General features: G+C 42.0%; 1 protein-coding gene and 1 non-coding gene across 4 annotated transcripts in view; both read right to left on the minus strand.

Moving 5' to 3' along the window:
* Positions 1-12,298, minus strand: part of DNAJC16 (DnaJ heat shock protein family (Hsp40) member C16) — a 46,498-nt gene that overhangs the window by 22,256 nt on the left and 11,944 nt on the right. For all 3 annotated transcript variants that reach the window (XM_055262191.2, XM_055262192.2, XM_055262193.2), the window contains 3 exons: positions 6,509-6,693; positions 4,169-4,273; positions 2,605-2,763 (listed from right to left, as the gene is read on the minus strand). In XM_055262191.2, coding sequence (XP_055118166.1) covers positions 2,605-2,763; positions 4,169-4,273; positions 6,509-6,693 — 449 coding nt within the window. The remainder of the gene's footprint in view (positions 1-2,604; positions 2,764-4,168; positions 4,274-6,508; positions 6,694-12,298) is intronic.
* On the minus strand, positions 8,774-8,913 carry LOC129472774 (small Cajal body-specific RNA 21). The gene has a single exon (XR_008654056.1). It is a non-coding gene; the product is annotated as a small Cajal body-specific RNA 21 (non-coding RNA).

Genomic DNA, 12,298 nt, shown 5'->3' on the forward strand with positions numbered 1-12,298 from the left:
CAGCAGTTATCCCTTAACTGCAGAGGATACATTCCAAGACCCCCAGTGGGTGCCTGAAACCACATAGTACTGAACTCCATACATACTATTTTTTTTCCGGTACACATACCTATGATAAAGTTTATCAATTAGGCACAGCAAGAGATTAACAATAATAATATTAAAATAGAACAATTCTAACAATATACTGTAATAAAGTGATGTGAACATGATCCCCCTCACTCAAAACATCTTTTTTTTGAGATGGAGTCTTGCTCTGTCGCCCAGGCTGGGGTGCAGTGGCGTGATCTCAGCTCACTGCAAGCTCCGCCTCCCGGGTTCACGCCATTCTCCTGCCCCAGCCTTCCGAGTAGCTGGGACTACAGGTGCCCCCCACCACGCCTGGCTAATTTTTTGTATTTTTAGTAGAGATGGGGTTTCACCATGTTAGCCAGGATGGTCTCAATCTCCTGACCTCGTGATCCGCCCGCCTCAGCCTCCCAAAGTGCTGGGATTACAGGTGTGAGCCACCACATCCCGCTTCAAAACATCTTATTGCACTGTAGTCGCCTATGTTTTGGACCTGGTTGACTGTGGGTAACTGAAACCTCAGAAATTGAAAAAGGGGTAAGGGGGGTGGATCAGGGGAGACTACAGTATTAGGCCGGGAAGATCTTACCCTACTCAAGACTTCAACCACTAACCATTTACTGGTGATCCACCAGTTTCTATCCCTAGCCTGTATGCCTTTCTTAAGATCTCGATTCCTATATCCAACTGTAAAAAGGACTTCTCCCCTTCTGTTTCCTACAGGCAGCTCTAATTCAGTATGTCCACAGCCAAAGTTCTCATCTTCCTAAACCTGCTCTTCTTTCTTTACGGTCCACTTTCCCATCTGGTTTCCATGGTTTCAGGTACCCTTCTTCTGTGTTCACAGGACAACTCAGCTGCCATTAGAGTGGATGGTTAGGTCCCTCTCCTCCTGACTGAGATGCTTGAGGGCAAAGACTAACTCTGGATGTCAGAGCTGGCTTTGTGTTTGCTACACAGCAGGCAGGCAATGAAATGTTTATCGAATGAATGAAACAAAGAATTTTATAAAACTTCTTTCTAGCCTTCCTTAGGACAGTCAAAATGTCCTTGTAAATAAAATATGTTCATTATAGGGATTTTGGAAAACACAAAGATTAAAATGATATATAATTTTACCATTGAGAGATGATTACTACTAATGCTTTCCAGTATTTTTTTTTTTCTTTTTTTCACTTCTTTTGAGAACATTGGTACCAATATTTCCAGTTCTTCCTATGCATACACAGGTATTCATGCTATAAAATTGAGATCAGTGTTTAAATTGCATGAACAATTTTGCATCCTGGTTGCTTTTTAACATTATGCAATGAAAATTATCCCTATCACGAAGTATTCTTGAAATTGACACTTTAAATGGCTCTATAATATTCCTTTTATGGGCTGTACTAATAATAATCCTAGTTATCCTATTGTTGGATACTTACACTTCCCCCCGAGTTTTCACTATTATGAAAATTGCTTAACATCTTTAGATGTTAAGTCTTTGTTTGAGTTCCTATTCCGTTAGATTCCTGAAAGATGGTCTCACTTCCCTTAGGTCTTTGTTTAAGCCCTCAATGAGGCCCTTCTAGGCCATTCTGCCTTAAAACGGCAACCTTTCTCCCCTAATACTCCACATTCCTCTTTCCTGCTCTTTCTCCTCAACACTGATCACTATATAACAAATGATAACAGACTATATTATATTGTTGGTCTGTCTTTCCCAGTAGGACACAGGACAGGGAATTCTGCTGATCTTATTCAGTGCTGTACCCCCGCACCCAGAACAGTGTTTGGCACACAATACTCAGGTTTACTCATGAATTTAGGCGATTAATACAATATTACCAAATTCCTTTTCTGAAAGCCTACTTCCTCTAGCAAGATAGTACTTGTTTCTCTACACCCTCAACAGTACTATTTTAACTTAGAAAATCTTTGACAGTTGCATGGGTGAAAAAAGGTTAATGTTCTCTGATTACTTGTGAGATTTAATTTTTAAAAATGTTTATTATTAGTCTTCTCAGAATTTTGTGATTTTCTTGATTAAAAGCTCTTTAGAAATTAAAAATATCAATATTTTAATATTTGTTATAAATATTTCCCCAGTTTTTTAACTTTTAAAGTATTTACATAAAAACATAAAACTTAGAGTCAAGTTATTAAGATTTTCCAAGATTTTTCCCCAATGCTTTTTAACCCTTTCCCACCTTAAGATCAGATAAATATTCATCTGTACATTCTCTCAGTTTGTGGCTTCTTCTTGTTCCTTTTTATTACTGTTTTACATTTAACTTTTAACTTTTAAACAATCGAAAAAGATTGTTGGTTTTCCAACAGGAGCCCTTTAAAGGTGTTAAAATTTTTAAACATTTTAAATAAAAAATTTTAAAGCAAATGGTACCAAGTTAGATAAAAAAATTCATTAAAAAATTTTGTGCATCTGAAGGAAGATCCTTTCCTTCAGCCACTTTGTTCAATTTTGCTGTTTATTTACATAAAATCTTGGGATAAAATGTGAAGAAAATCTTAACCAAGGTGACCCTCACGTACCTGGATAACATCGGCAGGCTTGTTTATATGTTCTTTAAAGACCAAGAGGGTAGGGGCGTAGATATTGATGTTGTACCGCCTCGTCATCTCTTCCGTCCCTCTCAAACCCACATATACATATCCAAATGATAAATAATCTTTGTATGCAAAGGCAGTCAACTGTTAGGGCATAATAGAGAGGAAGAAAATAAAACTACAGCAAAGATGTAAATGACAAATCAAGTAGGGCTTTTTCACATCACTGAGCAGAGAGACGCATGCCAGCTTACACAGCTCCACTAGGTCTTCCATATCCTTGTATACTTCCATTCTATGGTGTTCCATGTGCAAAAACTGTACCAACAAAGTAAATACAAACAACTCTCTTCTTTTTCATAGTTAAAGCAAAATAATGATCTTCTTGAAATCTGCACTGGTCAGGAGGCACAGGTTTGGGGATTACCTGTACCGTAATTAGGTAAGATGGCAGTGACCATGCCACTGACAACACCTTCCTCTCCATCTCATGTCACAGTGACATGAGAAGTAGTGGGGAGTGTAGGTAGGGTGGGAGTGTAATGGGGGAATCATTCAGAGGGCAGGTCTGAAGTCAACGGGAATTGCGCTCACCATGCTGTAGTGAGAACGGGTTATATGACCGCTCTAAGCCTCAGTATCTTGGTCTATGGAAACAGGGATAGTGGCTGGGTGTGGTGGCTCACGCCTTTAATCCCAGCACTTTGGGAGGCCGAGGTGGGCAGATCACTTGAGGTCAGGAGTTCAAGACCAGCCTGGCCAACATGGTGAAACCCCATCTCTACTAAAACACAAAAATTGGCCGAGCATGGTGGTGTGCCTGTAGTCCCAGCTACTCTGGAGGCAGAGGTGAAAGAATTGCTTGAACCCGGTAGGCAGAGGTTGCAGTGAGTCTAGATCATGCCACTGCACCCCAGCATGGGCAACAGAGTGAGACTTGGTCTACAAAAAAAAAAAAAAAAAAAAAAAAAGGCCCATCGCAGTCATCACAGTGGCTCACACCTATAATCCCAGCACTTTGGGAGGCTGAGGCGGGCGGGTCACAAGGTCAGGAGTTCGAGAGCAGCCTGGCCAACATGGTGAAACCCTGTCTCTACTAAAAATACAAAAATTAGCTGGGCATGGTGGTGTGCACATGTAGTCCCAGCTACTTGGGAGGCTGAGGCAGAAGAATCGCTTGAACCTGGGAGGTGGAGGCTGCAGTGAGCCAAGGAGATCACGCCACTGCACTCCAGCCTGGGCGACAGAGCGAAACTCTGTCTCAAAAAAAAAAAAAAAAGAAAGAAACAGGGATAGTATCTCCATCACTGGGTTCTTCTGAGTATTACATGATATGTGCATAGAAAGCACTAACACAGTAACTGGCATTAATCAGTACTCAATGTATGATTGTTATGTAAAATTTCTGGTCTTCAAACATTTCTCATGGAAGAAACTGTTTCTTAAAAAAAGACAAATAGGCTATAAGTTCCAACTCAGAGATTACTTTCTGCTAAAAAAGAAAAGAGAAGAAAAGGTAAAGAAACCATTATCCCAGCATAGAAAGTACCTTGTATAACAGTGGCACAACGGGCGTTTGGTCAAACAGAAGGACATGAGGCTTATTCTCTTGCTGCCAGCCAGAGAGGAATCTGACATAATTTTTATTAGTAACCTAAAATTGAAAATAGAATGTTAGTCTCAATACTTAATTCTTAACAATTGTATTTACTCCAGTCAGGAGAAAATAAACAAATCAAGTAAGTATAAAAGATTGCAAAAAATAAAAATGCAGACAACTAATCTTTTTGTCTTCATTTGGCAAAAGCTATTAAAAGAATGGCGATATTGATTTCATATTTTCATTGAACTCTTACAGATTGAAATCACAATCCTGTCTGAAACAATTACTGACCATATTACAAAAATTGAGCTTCCAGAATTGGTTCTTGCTTAATTACAGAGTATACTTCTTAACATACTAGCCAGCAGAAAATAATGCACAACTGCCCCTTTCAGTATCTATCTATCTATCTATCTATCTATCTATCTATCTATCTATCTATCTATCATCTATCTATCTATCTACCTACCTACCTACCTATCTATCTATCATCTATCTATCATGCCTCAGTCTCCCATCTATCTATCACGCCTCAGTCTCCCATCTTGCCCCTCACTCTTTTTTCTGAGACAGGGTCTTGCTTTGTTGCCCAGGCTAGAGTGCAGTAGCATGATCATGGCTCATTGCACCCTCAACCTCCCAAACCTCCCAGGATCAAGTGATCGTCCCACCTCAGCCTCCTGAATAGCTGGGGCTACAGGCACATGGCACCATGCCTGGCTAATGTTTGCATTTTTTGTAGAGATTGGGTCTCAGTATGTTGCCCAGGCTGGTCTTGAACTTATGGACTCAAGTGATGCTACACCTCAGCCTCCTAAAGTGCTGGGATTACAGGTGTGAGCCACTACTCTAGGCCAGTTTGCTCTTTTTAAATGGCGTAAATAAAAATAAGCTGGTCCACCCCCTCTATACATTATATAATTTCATTTCTTGTTATCTGAATTGTTACTTTCCCCCATTGATATCTTAAAATGTTCCTACTGAGAGAAATTAAAAACATGAATAAATTATCTAGCTAGAAATTTTTCATAGTCGTCAAAGTTTATCTTTCCATACTGCATCTAGAATGATTTATATAAAACTCAAATTCGATCATTTCACTCCTCTGCTCAAACCCCTACAATGGCTCCATCACCCGCGGGCCAAGGCCCAAGTTCCTTAAAGGAGCATGAAGGTGCTCTGAGGCTCTCATAGGGAGATTCCTAATAACCTCTCTAACCCTCTCCTCTGCTGCTCACCAATGACAACTTCTTACAGAGCAGGCTATTTCATGTCTCCAGATTTCTGCCTGCCTGCAACCCAACCTGGTCCAAGGGTCACTTCTGCCAGGAAGCCTTTCCCAACTCATTAGGATGGGCTCCAACATACTGGAAATAATCACTCACTTGGGAGCTGCTTGAAATGGCTACATTAATCTATGCCAGGCACAGAATAGATACTTTATATAAATGTTTGAGGATCTATCAGGACAATCTATCATCATTTTAGGAGCCTACAATAGTCTCTGACCTTTTAAGTTAACTCGAACAAATATTTCTTCTATAGATAATGATCCCAGCAGGACAGTCTAGGAATAGCACTAGAAATATGATGAAAATTTTTTTATGTTCACTTTCCCTGTATTCTTAAGAGAATTAATTATTTAAAGCAAAATGAGTCTTTTCCTAGTTACTTTGATCCCTAAATTAAGATACTGAAAAAATATATTAGGTGCTTAAATATGGAAATAATAGACCAATGTGAACTTTATCTGGCTTCTCTATTTCAACCTTTTCTTTGTGAAATTCGTTCATATTATTGTCACTGTAAGTTTCTGAAGTTTCAAAAATAGTATTTGCTTTCATGGAATCTGGCATTTTTCGTAGATACGATCGTTAAAACATATAACCAAATATAATTATATTTGAATAAAGACAAATATCTTCACAGGAACAAATTTATGAGCCAGAAAGAAATCCCTAATTATTTCTAACATGTGATTTAATTTTTTTGTTTAGAAAATAGGCAGTGTCATTTTAGGCTCAGATTCCTATGACAGTGTAAGATCTGCAAGATAGTTATTAATAGGAATTAATTCTTTCAGTCTCTGTACTTCATGTTTCAATTTTTAGTCTCCTACAGACTTCACTTACATGATTTAGTTTGAATAATTAATTAATATGTGGCTTGCCTTCCTCACAATGAAACTCAGGCTTGAGAGGACTACAGAAAATGTTCTGTGCAATCAACAGTCCTAGGTACCTCTTAAACTACTTTTCAGCCACGTTTTCCTTGACAGATACTTACTTTCTCCACCAAGTTCCCTGGAAGAAGACTTTCTACAAATTGTCTCAGGTTTTCACGGACAACTGCATTGTGGAAGAAGGAGATTTTCCCGTTAATGATTCCTAGGATAGAGGGCGTGCTGTGTGCCCCTAGGTGATGGGCCAGGCGCCTCTCATACCCAGCATGGACCACGCCAATTCCTACACCTGAAAAGAATGGAAGATCCAAGTGAAGCCTTTTTATGTCTCCATGGCAGCTGGAAAAAGTGCTAAGTAATTTTCTGGTGTGAAATTGAAATCCCGACCTCATAGATGTCGTCTTTCCTAACAGACTGTCTAGCATTCTTTCACTGCTGGAATTCTAGATTGGTTCAGTTTTTCTGCAGAGCAATCTGGCAATATGTAAGAAGAGCTACGTGTGTGTGTGTGTGTGTGTGTGTTGTGTGTGTATGCATATACATAAAACGAAATGGGGTCATCTGATACTTATTTCACTTAATACTTGAACAACTTTTCTTGTTCTTTCATCCAACCATATATTTGGAGGGCCACTTAGTCTGCTAACACTGGAGACACATTGAATATTAAAGGCCGGTAAGTGTACATTTTCTTTTGGATGTCTACTAGACTTCTCAAGCTTTACATTTCCAAAAACGAACCCCTAATCTCCTCCCACAGACCTGTCCTACCTACGCCTTTGCCATTTCAGTTGATGACAGCTCCATCCTTCCAGTTACTCAGGACAAAAACCGTGAGAGTCATCTTTGGCTTCTCTTATCTGTTGCACCCCACATCCAATCTGTCGGCAAGTCTTGTTGGTTTTCTCTTTAGAAAATGTCTGGAATTCAACTGTTTTTCATCACTTTCATTATATGCCCCGCTCTGAATCATCATTATCTCTCCTGCCTATGTTGCTGCAATAATATCCTAAATGCTCTCCCCCTATTTCTCCCTGTCTCCTGACAGTCTGTTCTTAACATAGCAGCCAGGCTGCTCCTTCTAAAACATGAAAATGGATCACATCACTCCTCTGCCCAAACCCCGCAAAGACCCATTTCAGTTGAAATAAAATGCACAATCCTCACAGAGGCCAACAAGACCCTTTGTGTTTGGCCCCTGGTTCCCCATGTCCTCTTCTTCCACTCCTCCCTCAGGCTGCCCCAGTCCCCAGCGTCCTTGCTGTGCTGTGAAGACAGTGGATGCTCCTGCCCCAGGGCCTTGGTGCTGGCTGTTCTTTCAGCCTGAAGTGTGCATCTCCCTGACTTCTGCGTAGCTGACTTCTTTACCAACTTCAAGTCCTGAATGCGGCCTACCTTGACACCATATTTAAAATAGTACTCCCCATATACAACCTGCTCACTTTAACTTTTTCCGCAGTGTTTACCACCTTCTAAGGTACCACCCATTTTCCTTCTGTCAATTGTTTATTGTCTGTCTCTCCTTCTAGAATGTAAGCCTCATGAAGGTAGGGATCCCTTTGTAGTCCACTGATGTATCCCTAACACCAGACCAGAGCCTGGCACATAGTAGGAGCTCACTGAAACTGGGCCATCTATCTATTTAATTCATTTATTGTTGCACATTGAAGTTGTGAGAGAGGAAAAACAAAACTGTTTTTCCTACTCACACTCAACACAATGCTTTCCCTGATACTCATTGTTTAAGAGATGGCATCTCACTGTGTTGCCCAGGCTGGTCTCAAACTCCTGGGCTCAAGTGATTTTCCTGCCTCAGCCACCTGAGTAGCTGGGATTCCAGGCACATGCCACTATGCCCAACTCAATGCTTCCCTTCTGACACCACACGCTGTGGGGGTGGGGGTTCCCCGTAAATCCTCCAGCAGACACCAATTGGGTATCAACTCAGTTCTGACACTATCTACCCAGAGACAGCATCAGGTCCTGCAGGTGAAGGGTTCAGTCCCGTAAGACTGCTCCCACTTCAGACGCTAGAAGTCCCAGGTTGTGTCCTGTACTTCTAACCAACTGGCTATAAATCAAAGCGTCCCATGACCCTCCTTGGGTTCAACTAACTTGCTCGAGCTGCTCACAGAACTCAGGGGAACATTCCTTATGGTTACTCATTAGGTATAGGGATATCACAAAGGAGACAGATGATCAGCCAGAAAGAAGAGAGGTACATAGTAAGGTATATGGAAGGGTGGGAGCATCCTGCCCTCCCAGGGCTTGCCACCCTCCAGGCACCTCCATGTGTTCAGCCACTTGGGAACTCTCAAACCCAGTAGTTCAGGGATGAAATATATATATATGTTCATTTTTTTGCCAGTAAATGTGAGGCTAGGACACCCCAGGCGAGGCTCCTTACTCAAACGCCTCTCCCGTAGGGGAGGATGCCTGGGCCCTCTACTGTAGGCTCAGCTGAGGGGAGGTGGTGAAGACTGAGCCCACCCCCCAGGAAACCGAGCCAGAGTTCAGGGATTTTTATGAAGGCTTCATCATGCAGGAGTGATCAATCATTAACTCAATCTCCAGCCCCTCTCCTCCTCTCTCCTCTTTCTGGAGGATGAGGGTGAAACTTTCAAACTTCTAATCACGGTTTGTTTTTTCTGGTGACCAGCTCCCACACAGGGGCCCACTAAGAGTCACCTCAGTAGAACAAAAGATGCTCCTATCCTGCAGGAAATTCTAAGGATTAGGAGCTCCGTGTCAGGAATCAGAGTCAAAGATCAAATACGAGAGCAAAAGATTATCTTAGCACCCCTATTCATCAGGCAATCTCAAGGGTTTTAGGAGATCTGTGCCAGGAACTGGGAACAAACACCAAAATATACATATATTTCTTATTATAAAGCACAATATTAAAAGTTGCTTTTAGCCTAATTCTTAACATTATAAGGAATGCTGACAGGCATCCTTGTATATCTTTGTACATACATCTTTGTGCTCTTGTGTGCTTATTTTCTAATTAGTAAATTCCTAAAATGAAATTGCTGAGTAAATGGCAGGGATCCCAAACTTAACGTTTTAAAACTGCTGAGCAGGCTAAACTAAGCTCTCTGTAGGCTACCTGACTGTGACTGTTGCAGTCTCTCAAGGGCAGGAAAGGAGGAGCCTTAGGAATTGTATAGTCCGTTCCCCTCATTTTACAGATACAGAGAGAGGTTCAGAGAGGTAAAGTGACTTTTCCCAGGTTGCAGAGCTGACAAAATTGCAGAACAAGAATCCAAATTGGATTCTTGGCTCTTCTCTAGAGGCAAGTACAGCATACTATATCACACTGCAGTCATTATAAATAACGATGGAACAATGTCAATAAATGGAAGCGCACAGAGAATTATATGAGCAGAAGAAAGAAAAAGAATAAAGCAGGCACATACATTGGGAGATTTGGTCATTCGTAAAGACAGAAGAGACATCACCTAGGGAGGTCAAGTGGCTACAAGACAAAGGCCCAAGGGAGGGATTATCACTTCTTGAGTGCCCTCTTTACCACGCCTAGAGCTTTATATACATTATACTTTTCATACTCACAATCACTCTGCAAGGTAAGTATTGCTATCTTTATGGCCGAGGAAACTGAAGCTGGGGGAGGGTGAGGCATCATGGTTTGTGTGCAGTGGAACCAGGATCTGAATCTAGTTCCAGCTGACCACAAAGCCTGGACTTCTTACTGCCTCCAATGACCACTTCTGCCCCAGGTTCTGAACATTAGAGGGATCAATTTCTCAGAGACTGACTCACCCTAAATGACCTTACCAGGATTGCTATATAGATTGAATGCCAATTTATGAACTGATCCTGGGAAATATGCCTTTCTAGTAACTGTGCCATTCAGTATACCTTCTACCAGACCAAGCACACACAGAAACCTGAATTAGAAACTGAAAAGTTGGCTGGGCATGGTGGTTCATGTCTGTAATACCAGTGCTTTGGGAGGCTGAGGCGGGAGGATTACTTGTGACCAGGAATTTAAGACCAGTCTTCACCATCTCTTTCCTATCTCCTGGAGTTTAAGACCAATCTTCACCATCTCTATTTTACCTATAAGAAAACTGAGACATGGAGAGGTGAAGTTTCAGGGTGACAGAGCTGGCAAGTGATGGTGATGGGATCTGAACCCAGGAAGTCTAGCTCTGGGATCTGTGACGATTAACGTGATGAGTCTAAAAAAAAAGTTAGCTGGGCATGGCGGTATGTGCCTCTAGTCCTAGCTACTTGGGAGGCTGTGGTTGGAGGAATAGAATAAAGAATGATAAATATTTGGTGTTTTAAATTTGTGGTTTTTTTCTTTTCTTTTTTTTTTTTTTTGAGACGGAGTCTCATTCTGTCGCCCAGGCCAGACTGCAGTGGCGCAATCTCGGCTCACTGCAACCTCTGCCTCCCTGGTTCAAGCAATTCTCCTGTCTCAGCCTCCCCAGTAGCTGGGATTACGGGCACACAGCACCACGCCCAGTTAATTTTTGTATTTTTAGTAGAGACAGGGTTTCACCACATTGGTCAGGCTGGTCTTGAACTCCTGACCTCAGGTGATCCACCCGCCTCGGCCTCCCAAAGTGCTGGGATTACAGGTGTGAGCCAACATGCCTGGCCACTTGATTTTATTTTATTTTATTTTTTTGAGACAGAGTTTTGCTCTGTTGCCCAGGCTGGAGTGCAGTGACTCGATCTTGGCTCACTGCAACCTCCACCTCCTGGGTTCAGGCAATTCTCCTGCCTCAGCCTCCCAAGTAGCTGAGATTACAGGCATGCGCCACCACACCTGGCTAATTTTTGTATTTTCAGCACAGACGGGATTTCACCATGTTGGCCAGGCTGGTCTCGAACTCCTGACCTCAAGTGATCTGCGCACCTCAGACTATCGAAGTGCTGTGATTACAGGCATGAGCCACCATGCTTGGCCAATTTGTGGTATTTTTCTTCCTGAAAAGATATTTAAAGACAGGTACAATGGCATGCACCTCTAATCTCAGCTACTTGGGAGGCTGAGGCAGCAGGACTGCTTAAGCCCACGAGGTTGAGGTTGCAGTGAGCCATGATTGTGCCATTACACCCTGGCCTGGGCAATAGAATGACGTCTCTTAAAAGAAAAAAAAAAAAAAGCCAGGCGCGGTGGCTCACACCTGTAATCCCAGCACTTTGGGAGGCCGAGGTGGGCGGATCATAAGGTCAGGAGATCGAGACCATCCTGGCTAACACGGTGAAACCCCGTCTGTACTAAAAATACAAAAAAATTAGCCGGGTGTGGTGGCAGGTGCCTGTAGTCCCAGCTACTAGGGAGGCTGAGGCAGGAGAATGGTGTGAACCTGGAAGGCGGAGCTTGCAGTGAGCAGAGATCATGCCACTGCACTCCAGCCTGGGCGACAAGAGCGAGACTCTGCCTCAAAAAAAAAAAAAAAAAATAGCAAAGCATATGTGACTTATTTCAGAAACATTATTTGATGTTTATAAAAACTGATGCTTCTGGCTAATTTGCATACCTGGGGAATTAAAAATACTATACTGAGGCTGTGAGAGGGTCTTCCGTGCACTAGTAAACATCTGTCATACCCATAATTTGAGATGCCAAACAGCTCTCTCTAAGCAATCCTAAATACATATCACATCCTTTAGGGAAGTTCTCTTTCCCCCTCAGCTGCACATACACATTTATTTTCTCTCCACCTTTGAATAGGCCTTAGGGGATGGCACAGAGCCAACTGGAAGAACACACCACTCAAATGTGGCTAAATACAAACCTGCTGGTACACTAACCACGAGATGCAAAATAACGTGAAATGAAACAAAAGAACACAGAGCTAAAGCAGAAAAATGTGTATTTTCACCAGTATTTAGGATGACCTTTTTTCTAGACA

The sequence above is a fragment of the Symphalangus syndactylus genome, chromosome 22 (assembly GCF_028878055.3).
Source record: "Symphalangus syndactylus isolate Jambi chromosome 22, NHGRI_mSymSyn1-v2.1_pri, whole genome shotgun sequence".
NCBI classification, from domain to species: Eukaryota; Metazoa; Chordata; class Mammalia; order Primates; family Hylobatidae; genus Symphalangus; species Symphalangus syndactylus.